At 35.4% G+C, this 23,264-nt stretch overlaps 1 protein-coding gene across 1 annotated transcript in view; it reads left to right on the forward strand.

Moving 5' to 3' along the window:
• Positions 1–10,956, forward strand: part of LOC5575990 — a 32,292-nt gene extending 21,336 nt beyond the window's left edge. The window contains exons 3-4 of the mRNA XM_001655895.2: positions 10,080–10,335; positions 10,396–10,956. Of these exons, the coding sequence (XP_001655945.1) occupies positions 10,080–10,335; positions 10,396–10,878 (739 nt within the window). The 3' untranslated portion in view covers positions 10,879–10,956. The remainder of the gene's footprint in view (positions 1–10,079; positions 10,336–10,395) is intronic.
• The last annotated feature ends 12,308 nt before the right edge of the window (positions 10,957–23,264 follow it).

Consider the following 23,264-nt stretch of genomic DNA (forward strand, 5'->3'; position numbering starts at 1 on the left):
CACAGTTATTTACTGAGAGCTTACTACGCCAATGACCATTTTTGCATTCGTATATCGTGTGGTAGGTACGAAGATACTCTATGCCCTGGGAAGTCGAGAAAATTTCCAGCCTGAAAAGATTCTCGACTGGTGGGATTCGAACCCACAACCCTCAGTTTGGTCTTGCTGAATAGCTGCGCGTTTACCGTCACGATTATCTGGGCCCCAAACTGCCAAACTGCTTATTATTCTTAAATTTTCCACCAATTTTCTATTTATTCCCAAAATATTAGAAAAGGCTGTAGGATCGGAGAGTAGAAGGCGAGCAAGATTTCCGTTATTCGAGCTTCCACATCCACCTGGCTTTGGTCGGTTAACATGCGCTTTGAAACGATCTTCAAGTTTGTTTGAAATTCTTCTATGCTCTGACTGCACTTCCGGATGTTTCAAAGCTGGATTATTGGGAATCCTCTTTTTGGCAGCGTTACGAATCAACCATTCCGTGGAGTTCAACCGGGAGTGAAAATATGATGGACCTATAACTCCATCTGGTCCTGAAATACACACTGGGCAGGCGTGGGTATTTTTATTGCCGACGATAGCATTAGCAGCTTTGCCGTCTATCAAAGAATATACCGCTTCTGCAGTTATTTGAAGACGAATATTATCCACAGTGATAATCACAGGGTTAGTTTTTATTCCATTCACCTCTTCATAAAATATGGTGAACATTTCCAATGTGATCGCATCGGTCTCTTTAGTCCAGCTTAGTGATCTTGGACGGCAGAAGAAATCTGATTGCGGGTTAGGATTGTTATAATTTTTTTCCCCAGAACTAGTTATTAGTTGTAAACACATAAAATTTTCTGATAGGAGGGAATCGTCGCTACCAAGAATACTGCCCTGGTTGTACTGAGAAAATCCAGTTGCTGAATCCAGACCCCAGCAATCCTCATTAAGCAGTCAATTATGACTGAGGGTTTTAAGGAATTTGCAATTTGTAATTTAGCCTTGAACTTATAGTTGGAAGTTCCATTATTATTCTCGCATCATTTTCAATTAGATTACGAATGGGTATACTACACGACAGGTATCCTTATTCCCAGTTTGGACTTGAAAATGACGGTATTATTGATTTGCGGTGTTCTATCATTGCATTCCATGGCACGAGGGACTTCAAACCAAATTCTTATTTGATGAATTGCCGAATACCTTTGAAAAAGTTAAAATTATGTGAACTGACTCAGAATTTAAAAATAGCTGTAAAAGAGATGTATTTGCCGATAAATTTGTATTTTTCTTAATGTTTCATGGGGAAATGAAATGAATATTACAGGGTGGCCATCGGAAACCTATTTTTAGTTTCCAGACTTTTTCCTGGTATTGCATACAATTGCATGTCAATCTTGGATCGATAAGTTGAGAAAAGATTTGAGGAGTTAGTTGACATAACTAAATAAATTTAAGGACTAGTTTTATGGTACCTGCAGCAAGGTTGTAGATTTTGACATGATGGACAAGTTTGCTATATGCAGTTATTGTGTAACAGTTTTGAATTTTCGTCTTTAGGAAAATTGCTATTGCTTTCAAACTCGTGATTGTAAAACTTATTCAAAATTGCATGTTGGAATAACGATATGTTTGATGTTCTGTGAAAATTTCATTCAAAAAGGTTCATAAATAACTGAGATCTAGCTTACCAAAGTTGATCATTTTTTTTTTCAATATTGCTAATTTTACGGATGTTCCGGGTTAATTACGGAATTAGAAGATGATCAAAGTGATCAAACATTCAGGTTTTTTTTTTCGATATGCAAAATTTTACAGATGTTCCAGGTTCCAATATGTAACAATACTTAATTTTAAACAAAGAACATATGAATTATTATTTTTTTTCAATATGGAAAATTTAACAGATATTCCAGGTTAGTTCATAAAATAACCGTAATGGTCAAACATTCAGATTACTAAATACGAATTGTAAGAATACTTCTTTCTAACAAACAAGTAACAAAGAACTATCAGAACATTTTTTTTTCAATATTGCCAATTTTACGGATGTTCCGGGTTACTTCCGGAACCATAAAATAACCGTAATGGTCAAACATTCAGATTACTAATCAACACTCTCTTATCAACAAGACATAAAGGAACTATCAGAACATTTGTTTTCTTTTCAATATTTCCAATTTTACGGATGTTCCGGGTTAGTTCCGGAACCATGAAATGACCGTAATGGTAAAACATTCAGATTACTAAATACGAATTGTAAGAATACTTCTTTCTAACAAACATGTAACAAAGGAACAATCAAAACATTTTTTATTTTCATTATTGCCAATTTTACGGATGTTCCGGGTTAGTTCCGGAACCATAAAATAACCGTAATGGTCAAACATTCAGATTACTAAATACTAATTGTAAGAATACTTCTTTCTAATCAACAAGAGACGAAGGAACTATCAGAACATATTTTTTTTTTCAATATTTACAATTTTACGGATGTTCCTGGTTTGTTCCGGAACCATAAAATGACCATAATGGTCAAACATTCAGATTACTAAATCCGATTTGTAAGAATACTTCTCTCTTATCAACAAGACATAAAGGAACTATCAGAACATTTGTTTTCTTTTCAATATTTCCAATTTTACGGATGTTCCGGGTTAGTTCCGGAACCATGAAATGGCCATAATGGTCAATAATTCATATCACTAAATCCGCCATGCAAGAATATTGTCGTGTGCTGTTCCGCAGCAAAACGAAATCATGACAGTTTATATCATTTCCAATAATTCTACTTACCGTAAGGAACTCAGGATGGTTCCAGGGCTCTAGGTGGCCAGGGCGAAGTCTCCGGTCAATGGGACCGCCACCAATCGATTCAGCAGCCTTTTTCCGATCTAGAATGGTCAAAATCATTTCCTGAAACCATTACCCAGCTGAGATATTGCATTTAGTCGCGTTTTGGAGCCCGATTTTCTCACTGTGCGATGGGGTGTATTAAAAAACATTTTTTTTTGTGATTTTTCAAAACCTCGCCTCCTCTCTATGCATGATTTTTTGTATGAAACATTAATGTTTCTATATGGCAAGAAATATTTTTTCAAACCCGGCCAATCTCCCCGCTCTCCTCTCCCATAAATTCTTACGTAATTAATTATCGAACTCTAAAATGCAATTACTACATCTACATACGACGACTAATTAGCTCCAATTGTGAAAACAATTCTTCAGTTTGACTGAAAATTTATGAAATCCATTACACACATTATTACTCATTATTGGAAATTTACGTTATTGTTAAAAGAAAGTTTTACTTAAATATTGGAATTTTCTACAACATTTTCATGTATTGATTATCATTTTGAATTTCTCAGTTGGGTTTGTTTATTGCAACTTTGCATTTACTGCTATTGCTCTTTTTGATTTTTCGAATGGAAATTTTTGATTTATTGTGGGCGAATTATTATTTATTTATTGCAAATTTTGTCTTTTTTTGTGGAAAATTTATAATTATTTCTTGCTTTTTGTAAAGATAATAGGGACATTTTGAGGTTTTTAAATGTAAAATTCGATATTTTTTAGTGAGATTATTGTCGATTCTACTGCACTTTTGAATCTATTTATTGCTCAAATTTGTTTTATTTATGGAAAATTTTGTTTTTTATATGCACTTCTTTATTTTTTTATGTAATTTTTTTACTTTTCTGTTGATTTTACCCTTGTTTCTTTACTGGCAAATTTTGCATTTTTTATGGAAATTTTATAGTTTTTTATGGAACGAATAATTGTCTGCCTTAAAATATTTGGAGAAAACGCTTACAATTTGTAGTAGATCGATAAATATGCGTACAAGTTTTTAAAAGTATGAGATTTTTTAATAAAAACGACCATAACGGGATGAATTTATACCTAACAATGTGGTTAAGACTCGCGAAATAGCATTCATTTACACAAATATAGTTTTTTTTTAGTAATCTAAACCAATTTTTAACACGATTTTTACTTTACTTTCTTGCTGAGAGTAAAAGGATGGTGTTTCAGCAAATTTGGCCATCAAGGATCAATTACTAGAATGACCTAATGTCAAAGAACGGTGGAATATTATTGATAATTTACAAAGCGTTCCTTTAGTGGAGTAATAAAGGATACCAACATGCAATTTGTTCATAAAAGTGACGATTTTTGTTATGCGAAAAATAATGCATAACTTTGACGAACAGTTTTTCTTTGTATTTTTTGGAAAAAAACTATTTGGTTCCACAACCAGAAGCATTTTGTATGTTTTTATTTTTTTTATAACATTGTAGAATAATAGTTGAACGATGCACAGAAAACCGATTGCGATTTCATCAATAAATGAAAAAGATATAGCAAAAACAAAGTGCCCATAATAAAATTAAAAGTCCTTATATCAATACATGTGTTTTCAATTTTAAAGGGCTTTACATTCAGTTATTTCGGTTGTTCTAGCAAATACCATATTGATTCATATTATGGACACTTAAGGCCTCAGTGAAATATAACTCATCAGAAAGCATATTATATGAATCCTTCTGTATGATTCATCCGCGTTAACGAGCTTTTAAAACAATTAACTTTCGAATTGTGGAAGAAGATTTTGATTCCGCAGCATGAATAATTTTAAATAAACCGAAATGTGTGGACTTTTCATGATTCTTATTCCGGACGTTTCCTTACTTTTGCCTCATATTCCGGACACTTCGATTCGAATTCCGGACAACTCATGACAATCATAGACACAAAAGTAAAATAATTAATTGAGATCGGCTAACCAATAAAGAGGCGTCTAAGACAACTGAGCATTATAAATTTTTATAGATATCTAAGGAAAATGTTCATTAAAACGAGCCTCGAAAATGAGAACTTTTGAACGGCAAAAATTGAAACATTTCGTGAGAAATGTTTTCCATACAAAGTACAGTGTCCGGAATTTGAAGCTGTCCGTAATATGAATCAAAACGGTATCTCTTTTTTCGCTTTTTTACCATAAAAATTTCGGTTTATGGTGAATATATCCTTAAGCGTTGATTATTCATGAATACTTTGTATGGAACACCTTCAGAACATTCAATTTTTCACAATTTTGCTGAAGGAACCAAATAGCTATCTCGGTTATTTTTCTAATTATGGACGATTTTCATTTGAAAACAGATTATTTTCAAAATTTTGTTAATCTTTCCAAACAAAAAACGTCTCTACAGTTTTTTATTACCATAAAGATAGAACAGGATAATCTTTTTTATAACGACAAAAGATTGGGAATCCGTTCGCGCCTTTCAGAGATATCGGCATTTGAGAACAACCATTTTTTCGAAGAAAATCTTTCATAACTCTTTAACCGTAAGGAATACAACAGTTGTTCTAAAAGTGCTCGGAAAAAAGCTTTTGCGAGAAATTATCGTATAAAAAGTTATCAAGAAAAAACTGATTTTTTAGGGTGGTGCTGAAAAATCGTTTTTTTTCTTGATAACTTTTTATACGATAATTTCTCGCAAAAACTTTGTTCCGAGCCCTTTTGGAACTTATTTGTTTAAAAAAAATCATAACTCGCGAACCATAAGAGATAGCAATTTGCTACGCAAAGTAAGGTGATAAGGAGCTATTCTCAAAAAATCATACATATCGGTTGAGTATTCTAGGAGATATCTAAGAATTACGATATGATAATTTTTTAGTTTTTATGATCTTTATTAGGCCTGCGTGGTACTAGACACATGAATACTCATTACTCAAAGACAACTGCACCAAATTGCTCCTTTTTTCATAACATTTTTTCATTAATGTATTGTTCCAAAGAGTGAATATCCGAATACGATCAAAATTCTGTAGCAATTAAAGTTGAACCAAAAATTATAATTTTCACGTCTAAAAAAAATAAATAGCCACATTGTTTTTCCAAATCTCAATATTTGTAGTAAAAGTCTCATAATTGAATAGTATTCAAACTACCATGACATTTATAGCATTTGTTCAAATTGAGCTAGAAATCTTAAAAAGAAACTCCTGCAGTCCTGCCCCACTCGTACTTTTGCCCAATTTTACTCTATGGATGACACTACCGAAGATACATGTCTCACATGAGTTCTGTAAAGGATATAAGCAAGAAAAGTGCAATTGTTACTAAAAACGGCATCGCTGAAAATGATAACGTTGTTTAAATTTTCATTAGTTTGAAGTAAATGATTTGTAGGAGTTTGGCCTTCATATTCGACTACAGGGACCATGATAGTGGTAAGTAACGATATTTTCAATACTACTGAACCTTGCTTACATGGATGATCAATGTAACCCCATATCAGCTGAATCAAAAAATGCTTAAATTTTTCAAAAAACGAATTACAGTAGGGTAGATGTACAAATAATTTCAAGAAGCGCAATTAATGTACATGTTAATGTTGCAACGTGAAGTAACGACCTGAGAGAGAGGAGACAGCTCACTGACAACTGGCTTCTTTTATTGGCTTCTTTGATTTCTTCTTCTCATGTTTGGGTTGTGCACAATGGTTCGAAGAGCACCAACTGGGTAAAAACTATTTTCGCATACCATTTCTTATCAAAACAGATTACAAAATTTAAAAAAATCAATAGCAATTTGAGTCCAATCGACAATATTGAAATAATCAACGATTTTATATGCGACAGCAAAGGAAAACAACCTGCATTTTCAATCACATCCAGTGTGCGGTTTTCCAGTGACAGTTGATGACAGGTTCCCTTGACTTTTGGGAGCTCGCAATCTAAGCCAGCTGTCTCCTCTCTCTCAGGTAACGACCTTTGACTTGAAAAATGATTTCGTCGCAGTAACCCACGGTATGTCAGTGAAAAATAATACCTCCACCTATGCACGAGTTCACTAATTTGACGTTTGAGCGGTGCCGAATTCACTCGTTGCCATGGTCACGTAAATAACACGGCACCGCTCAAACGTCAAATAGTGAACTCGTGCATCGGTCCATTGGTACGCTGTTCCTTTAACTGCGGTATTTTTTTTTAATTTGTGTTCCTATAGTTGCGGTATCCATTGTTTTCTTATGGGATCCTCCACTATAGGAACACTTTACCGCAACTATTGGTACAAGTAAGAAGTTTTAGCAATTTAGTGATATTTCATCAGTTATAAAGCAATTTGAACGCTCTTTTCAACTATTCCGTGTATCAACACGCCAAAACGTCGATTGGCAGTGTCGGTTCTGTGGCTAATGTATTAAAATCAGTGAAAACGGCACTACCGCAACCATAGAAATACCCATAACTAAGGGAACACTTACCCTATATAGTAACGAGCGGTGGATTCCAGCACTTGTTTCGAAAACATAATACTTGCAACATTTGAATTTTTAAAAGAAATATTCAAAAAATATCCATAAAACTGTTCAATATATCCCCGAATATCGGTAGTTATTAACCCGTATAGGCCTGAGTGAAAGCAAAAATACTGAAACCCTCACCGCTCAGAGAATTCTTAACGGATTCAAATGATTTTTTGTCAGTTCACTGGCCCACATACCTTGTTTCTAAAAGTGGCCAGAGGAACTCGGAAATATTCCTGTGGCCAGAGTTATTCCGGTGGGTCATTGGGCCAAGTCTGGTAAAAAAGGGCTATTTTTTGGGACATGCCAAGTTACCTTTATTTATTTGCTACGACAATCATTTTAATTTGTATAAATCATTAAGATCTGATATTCAACATTATAAATGAAGAGTTTGCACCGTTTAAAATGTACCGGATGTGGCCATTCGGACGTAATGCTAGGAAGAACCGGCTATAGATTTGTTGGATACTAATCCGTTTCAATTCTTGAAAAGTTGAAATCAAACATAATTGTGCACTAAAATGCGTTCCTTTAAGCTTGACACAGATGTTCAGATACAAATTGGCCACTTTATCGTGAGTTTGAGGCGTCCCGGGACCCGAAAATGGTCATTTGTAGGATTAATCAAATGCAAAACTCATAGTTGTCCAATTAAATCGTTTCTCAAAAGGTTTACATTGAGGCAATTTTCTTAAAATTCCGTCATGTATTGGCCACATTATAACCGATTCCGGAAATTATCTGTGACTTGAAATTTGCCTACCTCCAGAGGCACAAACGCACAGTACCCTTCTCACCCGACCTGACCCAGTGACCCAACGGAATAACTCTGACCACAGGAATATTTCCGCGTTCCTCTATCCATTTCTAGAAACTAGATAAGGTACCGTGGGGTAAGTGGATACAGAAAAATCAATAGTCAACTTCCTTGTTATGTACAGCTAACGTGAATAATGTAATTCAAACTTTTTTCTGTGGATAACAAATGAGGGACTAATATACTTCGAATCATCGATTATTTCGATTTTTCTGAAAGTTATGTATTGAGTATGAGGGACTTAAAAATTTGCGCCAAATGATCCACTTGCCCCACTATGGTGGGGTAAGTGGATCACCAATAGGAAAAAATCTGTTCTCGAAACAAATGTGATGTAATTATGTATAGTAAGAATGATATTACTCTCGTTCTTATTATTAGTGCTAGTAATGGTACATTTTAATACTTTAAAATTAAAAAGTATCTTTATATAATCAAACTATATTTAAAAATATGTATACATTAGTTTACACTAATTCGCACAACAAAAAAACATTATAACTAGAATAATTTGGAGAAAATTCATCCATTTATACATATAAGTTAGACAGAAGCATTGTAGGATTATTCCAAACGATGTTTTCGATAAACACTCGTAGTTTGAAAATATTAGTAACATTTATTTTTGAATAACAAATTAATTTTTGTTTTATTCTATCTTTATAAACAAAAATGGAGTGGTGTTTGTATGTCACGAAATGGCTTACAAACGGGTCAACGGATTTGAATGATTATTTCTCCATTTTATTCTTTAAGGGATCCGACGTGTTTGTGTGTATAAAAATCCGGAGATATTCACCGGGAAAGTTGGAAAAACGAGAGTGAACGAAACTGTCATTTTGTGTGGGACGATGCATAACGTTTTTCAACAGCCTACTTGATGGCAAGACGAAATTTGCCGGGACCACTAGTTTACGAATATTTTTGTATCATCTGTCTAGAACAATTTATATGGTCAAATAAGGTACGACAATATGTTTTCAATTGAAGAATTAGTATATTTTGGTCTTTTGCAACTCAGCTTAGATAAACCACGAAAAGTTTTGTGTGAGTTTTGAAATTATTATTATTTTATACTTTTTTATACCAGATAGGTTAAAAAAAACTTTTAGGTGGATTAATTCAAATTTTCTATGGTCAATTTGACAAATTTAAGCTGGGAATGAAAAAATAAAGGAAAACAACATTTGCTAATATTAAAACTTAAGAAAAATTCTGGTAAGCAGTCTGCCAATAAATAATAATAATACTTGATCCACTTACCCCACCCCATTAAAAAGTAGGGGTAAGTGTACCATGTACAATATATCTGTATTTATTTATAAAAATCACATATTTTTCATGATTCATTCAATTAGAACTGAAATGCTCAACAGGTCTCGAAAAATCTAGTAGAATTCGATTTTAGACAAAGATACAATGCATTTTTGATTGATTGATTGATTGAACAATTTTGAAATTAATTAATTTTTGCAGCTAACAAGTTTGCTTGTGTTAGCGGAATAGCAACCATTGATATGTGTAGTCAGTATAAGCTAAGCTAAGCTAACAAGTTTGCTTGTGTTAGTGTACGTGTAGTACCAGTTTTGCAATGGTATCAGTGTGGACGTAAGAATATAACCTAAAACGAAGCAATAGTGCGAACACATTCAACATATTCAAGTATTCATGCAAATTCGCTGCTGCTGTTTACGGTTGCGCCTAGCATAGAGCGAATGGGAGATATCGTTGCGGTGAGACCAAACATGCTTAATATTGACGAATGATCCACTTCCCCCACTGTACCTTATGTGTGCCAGTAAACTGACAAAAAATCATTTGAATCCATTAAGAATTCGCTGAGCTTTCATTAAGAATTTTTGCTTTCATTCAGCCTATACGGGTTAAAGATTGTATTGCTAATACAACCAATTTTCTCAGTAACCTTTTTCGATTTTTTTTAGTTCAAATTCAAACTGTTCAAGTTGCTTTCAAAATGGAGAACCGTCAGCGCAAAATATCTCATCGGCGATAGACAATCTTGTGTCCGTGATTGGAAACGTTGGATTCCAATTGGCTGTAAACAGTCTTGAGATGGAGAACCTCGAGACAGCGATTTTCCATCTGAAACTGGGCGCCCGTCACCTCAATGCCAGTGCTGTATTCAATTTAGGAATCTGTTACGAACTTGGAATTGGCGTCAAGAAGAAGTCAAACATGGTAAGTCATCTGGATGAAAATCGTGTCCACAAAACTACGATAATCTGAATTATATTTTAGGCGAAAAGGTGCTTCTATGTGGCATCGAACCTTGGCCATCCGGGGGCAATGTACAATCTTGGCGTTTACTATGCTCTTGGTCTCGGAGGACTGGGCCACAATCGGAAAATGGCGAAGATGTGTTTCATTGCGGCTGCGGTTTTGGGCCAAGAGGATGCCATTGCTGTTTTGGACCAAGGCTATCCGCAAATTGTACGGCAAGTGAAGGATTTAGAGGACCAGGTTTCGCCAGATAATTTACTTATTATGGCAATGCTTGTTGCATTGATGACAGTAACAATAGCAGCCACATCCATTTCTCGTTTGATTGTTTTCGAAAAATATCACGTTAAGAAGGTAATACGTTCATGTAAAATACATTACAAAACAGTTATGTTCCAGCAAAAACGCCAACGTATTTTCCAACCAAGAAAGATGACCGGTGGGTTGAAACACTGGATGAAAACTCGTCTTTTGGAAGGCCAACACATCGTCGTATGTTAAAAATAGTATCATATTTATATCGATCAAAACATTACTATGAATTAGATAAATAAATATTTAAACACGTTTACTACACCTAACATATTGATTTCCAACTAAAAAAAAAGAAATCCGCTATATTTAACACAGAAGTAAAGGGCCCACTATGTTATAGATCGTCGTCGTCGAAGTTGTTGCAACGCGTGCCGTCGTTGTCATCTATTTCGGTGATGAGACGAATGAGCGCCGTCGAGATTGCTCTTCGGGTTGCTAACTCTTATCCTTAGCAAGGATTAACCACTTATAAACAATCGTAATACAATATACAATCTTTAATATATATCACTCACTTCTTTTTATTGTTTTTATTAGTATCATTCCAAACATTACATTCATTTTTTATATCTAGGTGTTCTGTGTTATTAGATAACACTATCATCCTAATTTTGTAAAACAAATTTAAGATTTTATTAACATTTTGTTAACAACACATTACATTTCATTTGCCGTAGCAGTTCAGATTTTTTACAGGTGAGTTGATTTCACCTGCTTATAAGAGAATTCACATTTTCAATTTACTTAACCTAAACATATAACGCATTAATCATGGCAATAGAAGATTGTAATGATTTTTGCCTGAAATTATTAATTATTTTATTTGACATTTGTTCCAATGTTTCAACATTGGATGTTCTATGTAACTCATTGGTACTTTTATTTTAAATTCTCTGCAGAGCTTTCTTCCTGGTATTACAACAGCTAGTTCATATTGGTACAGCATACAACATTCTTCTTCTTCTTTCTGGCGTTACGTCCTCACTGGGACAGAGCCTGCTTCTCAGCTTCTCCACAGTTATTAACTGAGAGCTTACTATGCTAATGACCATTTTTGCATGTGTATATCGTGTGGCAGGTACGATTACACTTTATGCCCTGGGAGGTCGACAAAATTTCCAACCTGAAAAGATTCTCGACCGGTGGGATTCGAACCCACGACCCTCAGCTTGGTCTTGCTGAATAGCTGCGCGTTTACCGCTACGGCTATCTGAGTCCCTAAAGCATACAACATGGCTGGCCTGAAAATTTGTTTGAATATCAAGAGCTTGTTCTTAAGGCAAAGTTTTGATTTTCTCATAATAAGTGGATAGAGCCAACATGTCTACTTGAAAATAAAGAGCTTTTGGTTTATGTGGGAATATTATTAGTTGAGTTTTGGAAGCATTAGGAGAAATCTTCCATTTTTGCAAGTAAGAAGAAAAAATATCCAAACTTTTTTGCAATCGTCTACAGATGACACGCAGACTTCATCCTTTGGCGGAGAGGCCTATGTCATCCGCAAACAAGGATTTTTGACATCCCTGAGGCAACTCAGGTAAGTCAGATGTGAAAATATTGTATAATATTGGTCCCAAAATGCTGCCTTGGGGAACACCAGCTCTTACAGGAAGTCTTTCAGACCTGGAGTTCTGATTATTAACCTGAAGTTTACGATTTGACATACAGTCGACTCGCCACATTTCAATGTTCTACATCTCGATTTCTCTCCCTATGTCGATGATTTCATGAGTCCCTTCAGTCTGCATACATTTTCACTCTCCATATCTCGATATTCTCCTTTTCTCGATATCTCCATATCTCGATGTGTTTCTGTTGATTTTTTGTTTTCAATTTTCTCTCCGTATGTCGATATGACCAATATCGAAGGTTAGGGGAAGGGGTGGTAAAATGAACACCTTAAGGAAATCATCTTGTTTCTGATAGAAAAACGAGGAATTTGTATAGTTCTATCGCACAACATCCAAAATAGGGATGTAATCTAAAGCAGCGACATGGATTCAGACTGAAATAGCTTAATTTTCACATATTTTCATCGCTATCAAAAAGCGATGCAAATGTTCATTTTACCTGCACTATGTGGGTAAAATGAACAGCGGTTGGTGGTAAAATGAACACCACGCAAAAAACGTGTGCAAAACAAATATTTCTGAAAAGTTTTATTGCCCCATTAAAAATACATCCATTAATGATTGTAACCCATTCAAAAAGAATTTTAAAGTTATCAGATTTGACATCATATCATAACAATATTCACCTTACTGAAAAACCTCAAGCCTTCCAAGCTTAAAGTTACGTCAGTTCTAGTTTTCAAACGTGGTTATCCAAAATCTTAGTTTTCGTTGATATTTTCACTTCAATTGACCTCCATATCAACTCGAACAATCAGATTTATGCTCTAAATTGTCCGTGCGTGATAAAAATTCATCGAAATTTGTTTTTTCTCGGTAAAAGGAAAGGTGTTCATTTTACCACCCCTGTTCATTTTACCACCACTTCCCCTACTAGACCAGCAGACCAGCGTCTACTCCCCATGTCAGGGGCGGCTGATCATTGCCCGAGTGCCAGAGAAGGACTCTTAGCTAAACTGCGCACTATGGTCCTCCGGAAATCTAGGGGGTTGGTGTCAGGCCCTAAAAGCCAGCCGTAAAAAAATCAAGCAACGAATAATCAACGAGAGAATACGAACCGGGACAATTGGTGAAGACCACAGCGACGTAAAGGGTCTAGCGATTGGAAGCTCGGTACGTGGAACTGCAAATCTCTCAAATTCATCGGGAGCACACGCATACTCGCGGACGTGCTGAAGGTCCGCGGATTCCGCATCGTAGCGTTGCAGGAAGTGTGTTGGAAGGGATCAATGGTGCGAACGTTTAGAGGTAACCATACCATCTACCAGAGCAGCGGCAATACACATGAGCTGGGAACAGCTTTCATAGTGATGAGCTTCTAACTATCGTCCAATCAGTTTGCTTTCCTCCATCAGTAAACTTTTTGAAATGGTCATTTTGAACAGAATGATGGCCCACATCAACGAAAATTCAATTTTTGCCAATGAACAGTTCGGATTCCGCCATGGACATTCGACTACTTATCAACTTTTACGTGAAACAAATTTGATCCGTTCCAACAAATCTGAAGGCTATTCTACTGGTCTTGCTCTTCTAGACATAGAAAAAGCATTCGACAGTGTTTGGCATGAAGGTTTGATTGTAAAATTAAAAAACTTTAATTTTCCAACATACATTGTTAGAATAATTCAAAGTTATCTGTCAAATCGTACACTTCAGGTTAATTATCAGAACTCCAGGTCTGAAAGACTTCCTGTAAGAGCTGGTGTTCCCCAAGGCAGCATTTTGGGACCAATATTATACAATATTTTCACATCTGACTTACCTGAGTTACCTCAGGGATAGTGTCCCAAGACATCAAGATGGAACAAGAGAGCGAACAAACGAGGCAGCAAGAGTACCACTCTGCTGGAACTGCTGCAAGAACGGACACTTCTGGAGAGAGTGCAGGGAGGCTAAGACAACCTTCTGCTACGTTTGTGGGAATCCAGGCAGAATATCAACCACATGTAAAAGTCATCCGAAACGTGATTCAGCGCGTGGGGTGGCGGGTTCACAAAATTCGGGAAACTGAATGCGGAGTGCGTAGTTGGGGACCTTAGCATTCCTGGGGAGTCCTCTATTCCAATCCATTCGAAACTGTATATTGATCCCTTCAATAGCCTTCTTGAAGTGAAAAACTCAGGTAAAAGTGGCCATATTTGGAGTAGAAATTGATGCCCCTCTCGATTCTGGGGCCGGTATCAACGTTGCCAAATCCAGTGATCTGATTGATCGTTATGGGCTAAAACTGTTACCGTCGCCGAGCAAAATTTTCACGGCTGATAAGACACAATATTCTTGCACTGGTTGTGTGAACGTTAGTTCAAAGGTGTGACCAGAATGGTTGCTCTTGTACTCGTGCCGGAGATTTCCAGGCAGTTTATACTAGGTATCAATTTTTGGAAGGCGTGCAACATTAAGCCAATGATCCAGAATGGTACGAATTTCGAAGAAGTAGCTCTCATTCAACCAACGCCGATGGATATCGAGCGAATGAAATCTCTACATTTCTTTATTCACCCAGTAGAAAATCTACCAAATTTCGAGAAAACGGACCCCGATGACTCTTTGGACATTCCAGGTTTGAAATTGCCGGAACCATCTCGAGCTACACCAGAATCGATTATGACTGAACACAAGTTAACGCCGGAGGAAAGGTCACAGCAAAGACAACAGTCAAGTCACAGTTAAGGAGGCAGGATCCGTCATTGATTCTGGAATTTTCAAAAGCAGTTTTTTCGTTCAAAATCAAAAAAATTCACAAGAAAATGTGTTCATTGTATTCTATTCTCCAACCGAAACACAGTGAACACATTTTCATCGAATAATTTTCAGTTTTGAACAAAAAAATGCTTTCGAAATTTCGATGATGACGATGATTACGATGACGGAGCGTTGAACGTTAACGGAAGTAGTGAGGGAGTTTCCTTGCACTAATGAAAACAGGTTAGGACGAACTACTTTGATACAGCATGAGATCGTACTACGCGATGAGGCAAAGCCTAGAAAACAACCCACAATGGACCGAATCGACAATTTAGCCGGACAAAAGTGTTTTCTCTGTTCTCGTCGATTTTAGACGTTCGATGTCTTCAGAGAAGTTATTCGTAATTGAGTTTTGCATCTTTTAAGAAAAAAGTTGAATAGGGTGGCCCTTATTTAAGTTAAAATTTTGACTCAAATTTTTTTGTTTGCTGAAATTTGTGGCTGCGCTCTTCTGCAAACTTTTAGAAAATTTTATTTTGAACATCTTTGTCGAAGACACTTTTGGTCTAACTCTTCATTTGAACTAAGTAAATTGATTTTGAAAGTTTTAACTTTGGGTGAACCCAAAAAGTCAGTTATTTTAATCTAACTTTTTTATTTTCAGTTTTACGTGAATGTGATCTTCAGAAGAGTTGCAGAGGAAGTAAAGATACACATTTGTAATTCTTGTGATTTTGAAATTATAAGCAAATTTAAGTGAAAAACTATGAAATCTTTAGATGCCCATAACTCATGGAGTTAGTTCGATAAAAAAATTGTTAAGTGGCATTAGAAAGGCCATACAATAGGCAATTTTTGCTGCAAAAACTGTGAGAACGTAATTTTTGTAAATTAATAAAATTCACTTCAAAATCCACTTAAAAAACTCAAAATTCGCCTGTAACTCACAAAATTTCAAAGTTAACGGAGTGCTGCCTTCAGCAGAGTTGTAGATTTTAGCCAGATCTACATTTTTTCATATCGAACCACATGGAGAAATGTGAAACAAAAAAATGTAGAACTTATAATACATTTTACTATTAGTTAAAATTTTTCAAGTAGTAGCAATATTATTGTACTTTTATTCCATCAATAATTTTCCAAACCTTCATACTTTTTGATACTTGGCTTCTTCAATGATGTTAGTTTATTCCACCATTTCCACAGTTCTGTACCCTAGGACACTATTGTATGTATTCAGTCACAATGACGAAACATTTCAAGTTTCTCAAATTGCATTGGCACCATTTTACATTTTGAATTATATGTGAATTCTACCAGTGAGTACCGATAAAACAATAATAAAATCATAATACCATACAAAGTTTACAACATCAAGTATATGAAAGCGACCACTGATATACTAACTTAATGTTATTTAGTAATAAATATTACGGTTGTTAAGAAAATTTTCCGTTTTGCAGTAGCCGCCGAGTTCTACCGCAGCTGTCAAAGCTCTACCGCAGGCTTCGAAATCATTCTATCATTGAAGCAAACAATTCAATCATAGTATGCTTGAAAGAGAAAGCGCTATGAAAAAAACACCAACAAACAACAATCATCAAGACGGTATCCAAGGTATCATTGAAGCCTACTGATGATTTACCAGTGCAAATCAGTGATGTGACCAGTGTTGTTAAATGTCAAAATTTTGGGAAAATTAAAATGCTTATAGCTTCCTTGCATGCGCAATATTGCATCAGCAAATATTGGCAACCAATAGTAATTCGGAAAAGGTCACCGGAAAAGCATTTTCCGATGACAATTTCCACTAGGAGCGATGCTATTAGCAATATTCAAATGTCAAAGTCACGTGAAATTCATGACATTTAACAGCCCTGGATGTGACAGCTGTGGTAGCTTTCCGTTGAACCGTAAAACGGAAAGTTTTCTCTGAAATTGCAATATAAGGTGACCCACATCTGAATCGTATTATCATTTTTTCATATTTTGTTTCACGTTTAACTTGAAAACTTTGTGAGTTACAAGCGAATTTCGAGTTTTAAAGTGTATTTTTGAAGTTAATTTTCTCAATTTACAAAAATTACGTTCTCACAGTTTTTGCAGCAAAAAATGCCAATTGTATGACCTTCCTAATGCCACAAAAAGAATTTTTTTTATCGAATCAACTCCATGAGTTATGTGCATCTAAAGATTTCATAGTTTTTCACTTGAATTTGCTTATAACTTCAAAATCACAAGAATTACAAACTCGCGATGTTCAGCAAAAATGTGTATCTTTACTTCCTCTGCAATTCTTCTGAAGATCACATTCACGTAAAACTGAAAATAAAAAAGAATAGATCAAAACAACTGATTTTTTGGGTTCACTCTAAGGTAAAACTTTCAAAATCAATTTACTTAGCTCAAATGAAGTTAGATCAAAAGTGTCTTCGACAAAGTTGTTCAAAATAACATTCTCTAAAACTTTGTTCATTGTTCTACATAAAATATTGAACCAATCCTTTCGAATGCTTTTCATAATTCTAAAACTTCCATTCATTCATACAAACCATTAATTGACTTGTCTCTATTCTATGAAATGAAACAAATTCCAAAATTTCAACATTCTCATATTGCTAATATTTTGTTCGAGCGTAAATTCAATGGAATTACTTCCGCACAATTTTATTATACTGATGGTTCATTGATTGAAGGAATCGCAGGTTTTGGTGTCTATAATTTATTTTCTGGTCATTTTTTTAAATTGCAATCTCCTTGTTCTGTTTTCTCAGCAGTATTAATTGCTCTTTATTTTGCGTGCAATTTAATTAAAGATTGTACACTAAATATTTATACTGTTTGTTCTGATAGTTTGAGTTGTCTCCAGGCTTTTAATACAATTAATTTCAATTTCAAAACTCATTATATTATATTATTAATGAAAAAATTATTGCTTGAACTTAGTTTTCAAGGATTTATCATTAAATTTGTTTGGATTCCTGCTCATTGTAAAATTTATGGTAACGAACAGGCAGATACGTTAGCTAAATTTGGTGTTCATCGCGGAATAACTTACAGCCGTATCATACTAGGGAGCCGGATCCTATTCCTGGCACTTTTGATTCACTTCGGCAATGGGGTTTTTTGAAAGCTATGAAGCTCATATTTGGCCACAATGTGCGTCGTACTGAAGTGCTTCTGAGTGCAAAGTTTCAGACGATTCGGTTGATAAAAAACCCCCATGCCAAAGTGAATCATGGAAGTGCCCAAGTAGCTCTGCACCCTACCTTCTGAATTTTATCCAAAATTGAAAGTTAAATCTCTTTTGGATTGGCAAACGTGTTGGAACTCAAGTGACAAAGGACGTTGGTGTCATTCCATTTGTCCTAAAGTTAATCGTTTTCCATGGTTTAAAAATATGCCAGCAAGTAGAAATTTGATTTGGTCTTTTTCGAGGTTGATGTCAAATCATTATAATTGTAACAGTCATTTATATCGCATTAACATAATAGATTCCAATTTATGTGATTGTGGGGAATTTTATGAAGACATCGATCATATTATATTTCATTGTCACAAATTCATTTCTCCTAGAAATAAATTAATCAACAATATAGAAGATTTGGGTCAACCTATTCCTGTATTTGTACGTGATAATCTTGGTACAAAATGGTATCCTGTAATGAAACTTTTATTTCAGTTTTTAAATGAGATCTCATATTTGGTTTGATATTCTTTGTTTTTTCTTTTACTTTTATTTTCAGATATCACGGATTCGATTTTGACTCTCTGCCTCACTGGCTTCAGATGACCCTCTTATTTTAACGCCGATGGTTATTTTTCAAGATTTTGGCTCTGTTATAGTTTGTAACCGTATGAGCCTTTAGTTTTAAGTTTGATTTGTAACGTTTATTGAAAAGATAAAGAGGTTTTGTTCCTCTTTGAGAAAGATTTCCAATAGAAATCACTCAAAGGGGTTTTTCCCTCTTTCAAAATTTTAGTAAAAATAAATAATAATAATAATAATAACATTTTCTAAAAATTTGCAGAATAGCGCAGCCACAAATTTCAGCAAACAAAAATATTTGAGTCAAAATTTTAACTTAAATAAGGGCCACCCTATTCAACTTTTTTCTTAAAAGATGTAAAACTCAATTACGAATAACTTCTTTGAAGACATCGAACGTCTAAAATCGACGAGAACAGAGAAAAAACTTTTCAGTGCGCATCGTACCTTCGTGCTGTGCGTACGCGAATTCTCTCTGCTCTTGGAAGTTTTCTTAAAAACTACCTACAGCAATAAAACAGTACTTTTCAGTGCTAAAATTAAAAACGGTACTTTTCAGTGCTACTTAAACAGTACTTTTCAGTACTATTTTTTGCTACTATTGATCCCTTTACGATCCTTGTTTGGACCCGTGCCTTCGATTTTTCGTTGGACCCGTTGGCGAAAGCTAGCGGTGGTAATCCTTCTTGGACACCGTCTAGGGAAAAAACCTCTCGAAGGTCACGTCTTTCTCGTTTATTAACTAAACATGGTATCAACAACTAACAAAAGGAAGGGTGAATCTCTGAATTCACTACTTCCTTCCAAAAAAGTGGGTTTTAAAACTGTCACTACACGTGGCAAGAATGGAAGAAAGGACGCTTCCCCGGAATGCGAAGTTTCTTCCAAGGGTGAAATGAATAATTGTATCGAAATGAGCAATCAGTTCGATGCTCTAGACAAATTTTCCGAACACCAAATCGAAGCAGCCTCTAGCCCAGGCTCTTTGATTCAAGTGAGGAAGCAAAGAGTGCCGCCTATCGTGGTCAGTTGTTCCGAATTTGGGGGATTTAGGCAGGAGATCTTGAACTCCATTAGGGGAATCAAGGTTTCCTTCCAAATCGCAAAGAAAGGAGACTGTCGCGTTTTGCCGGAAACTCTTAAAGATCGCGAACTTCTTCTCAGATATCTTGAAGAGAAGAAGCACAAATTTTTTACTTATGACGACAAAACTGAACGTTTGTTCAAAGTCGTCTTGAAAGGTCTCTCAAGTGACTATAAGTCACCTGAAGAGATCAAAAATGGAATAAATGATTTACTTGGATTTTCCCCAGTCCAAGTAATCATTATGAAAAAGAGAACCCAATCTGGCATTGTTCGGAAAGGGCTTTCTCAAGAATTTTATTTAGTTCACTTTAACAAAAAAGAACTAAATAATATTAAAGCTTTAGAAAAAGCTAAACTTATGTTCGATGTCCGTGTGACGTGGGAACATTTCCAGAAACCTGGAGGAAATTACCAGAACCCCACTCAGTGCCGTCGGTGCCAAAAGTGGGGTCATGGTACAAAAAATTGTCGCATGGATGCTAAATGCATGATTTGCGGAGGTTCTTCTCACGCTAAGGACGACTGTCCTGTGAAAGAAGATACCAGAAAATTTCAATGTGCCAATTGCAAGGGCCCTCACAAAGCTAACTTTTGGGAATGCATTTCACGCAAAAGAGTCGTTGAGGCTCGTGCCAAGCAGATGAAGGATAATATCCGTTACGATAACGGTCGTTTCCGGAATTTGCCTGGTAGAGTATCGAACAATGCTCATTTTTCAGTTAACGATCGCTTGATTAGGAATCATACCCACCAGGAAGATCATAATCATGTTCATTCACAAACAAATTTTAATCCGTCGGGTAGCCGTTTGAATCTTTCAATTTCGAATGTATCTACCCACGGTAAATCCTTTGCCGATATCGTAGCAGGTAATTTGAACTCTTCCCCTGTTCGTTCCATGAGTACCCATTCTACTTGTTTCAAATCAAATGGAAAAAACCCTACCGCCACAGGTAACTCCCACCCCGCTTCTTCGTCTACCGAAAATTCCAATGGGAAATCATCAGATGATATGTCTGCCTCTGATTTTAATTTTCTAACTGAACAATTGAATCTAATGATTGATGCAATGTTCAAAGCCACCACTATGACTGAAGCAGTCCAAGTAGGTGTAAAATTTACAAATAAAATTGTTATTGGATTACGTTTTTCTAATGGATCCAAATAGTAATTTAAATATTTTAAATTGGAATGCTCGTTCTCTGAATGGTAAAGAGGACGAGCTGTTTAATTTTCTTACAGCTAATAACGTGCATATAGCAGTTATTACCGAAACTTATTTAAAACCTGGATCCAAATTTAAAAAAGATCCTAACTTTTTTGTTTATCGTAATGATCGACTTGATGGGGCATGTGGGGGAGTTGCAATCATCATTCATAGGCGTATAAAACATCAACTGTTTTCATCATTTGAAACTAAAATTTTTGAAACTTTAGGTGTTTCTGTTGAAACACAGTTTGGTAAATATACTTTCATAGCTGCCTATTTGCCTTTTCAATGCTCTGGACAGCAAGTTAATTGGCTTCAAACTGACTTGCGAAAATTAACTCGTAATAAGTCAAAATTTTTTGTCATTGGTGACTTTAATGCCAAACATCGGTCATGGAATAATTCTCAAAGTAATTCCAACGGCAGAATTTTATTTCATGAGTGCTCTTCAGGATATTTCTCAATTCAATACCCTGATAGCCCTACATGTTTTTCCTCTTCTAGAAATCCATCTACGATTGACTTGGTCTTAACCGACTCTAGTCATCTTTGTAGCCAATTAGTTACTCATGCTGATTTTGATTCTGATCATGTCCCTGTTACATTTCAAATATCCCAAGAAGCGATTCTCAATCCTATCAGCTCCACTTTCAATTATTTACGAGCCGACTGGAATATATATAAAACGTATGTTGACTCTAATCTTGATGTTAACATTTCTTTAGAAACTAAAATTGATATTGACAATGCTCTTGAAACTTTAACAAATTCCATTGTTGAAGCCAGAAACATTGCAATTCCAAAATGTGAAGTAAAATTTGAATCCGTGATTATAGACGATGATCTTAAACTCTTGATCCGTCTTAAAAACGTGAGGAGAAGGCAATTTCAACGCACTCGTGATCCTGCTATGAAAATTATATGGCAGGATTTGCAGAAAGAAATCAAGAAACGTTTTGCAGATTTAAGAAACAAAAATTTTGAAAATAAAATTTCTCAATTGGACCCCGGCTCTAAGCCCTTTTGGAAATTATCTAAAATCTTGAAAAAACCTCAGAAGCCTATACCGGCATTGAAAGAGGAAAACAAATTATTACTAACTAATTGCGAAAAAGCTCAAAAACTTGCTATGCAGTTTGAAAGTGCGCACAATTTTAATTTAGGACTTACTAGTCCAATTGAAAATGAAGTTACTCAGGAGTTCGAAAATATTCTCAATCAAGAGAACGTTTTCGAAAATGCCTGGGAGACTGATTTGGAAGAAGTGAGAACTATTATTAAAACATTCAAAAACATGAAAGCTCCTGGCGATGATGGAATTTTCTACATCCTCATCAAGAAACTTCCAGAAAGTAGCTTATCATTTTTAGTTGATATATTTAACAAATGTTTTCAATTAGCATATTTTCCTGACAAATGGAAAAATGCTAAGGTTGTTCCAATTTTAAAACCAGACAAAAATCCTGCAGAAGCTTCTAGCTATCGTCCAATCAGTTTGCTTTCCTCCATCAGTAAACTTTTTGAAAAGGTTATTTTGAACAGAATGATGGCCCACATCAACGAAAATTCACTTTTTGCCAATGAACAGTTCGGATTCCGCCATGGACATTCGACCACTCATCAACTTTTACGTGTAACAAATTTGATCCGTTCCAACAAATCTGAAGGCTACTCTACTGGTCTTGCTCTTCTAGACATAGAAAAAGCATTCGACAGTGTTTGGCATGAAGGTTTGATTGTAAAATTGAAAAATTTTAATTTTCCAACATACATTGTTAGAATAATTCAAAGTTATCTGTCAAATCGTACACTTCAGGTTAATTATCAGAACTCCAGATCTGAAAGACTTCCTGTAAGAGCTGGTGTTCCCCAAGGCAGCATTTTGGGACCAATATTATACAATATTTTCACATCTGACTTACCTGAGTTACCTCAGGGATGTCAAAAATCTTTGTTTGCGGATGACACAGGCCTCTCCGCCAAAGGACGAAGCCTGCGTGTCATCTGTAGTCGATTGCAAAAAAGTTTGGATATTTTTTCTTCATACTTGCAAAAATGGAAGATTTCTCCTAATGCTTCCAAAACTCAACTAATAATATTCCCACATAAACCAAAAGCTCTTTATTTGAAACCTTCAAGTAGACATGTTGTCACGATGAGAGGGGTTCCAATAAATTGGTCAGATGAA

Source organism: Aedes aegypti, chromosome 3 (assembly GCF_002204515.2).
Source record: "Aedes aegypti strain LVP_AGWG chromosome 3, AaegL5.0 Primary Assembly, whole genome shotgun sequence".
In the NCBI taxonomy this organism is placed as follows: Eukaryota; Metazoa; Arthropoda; class Insecta; order Diptera; family Culicidae; genus Aedes; species Aedes aegypti.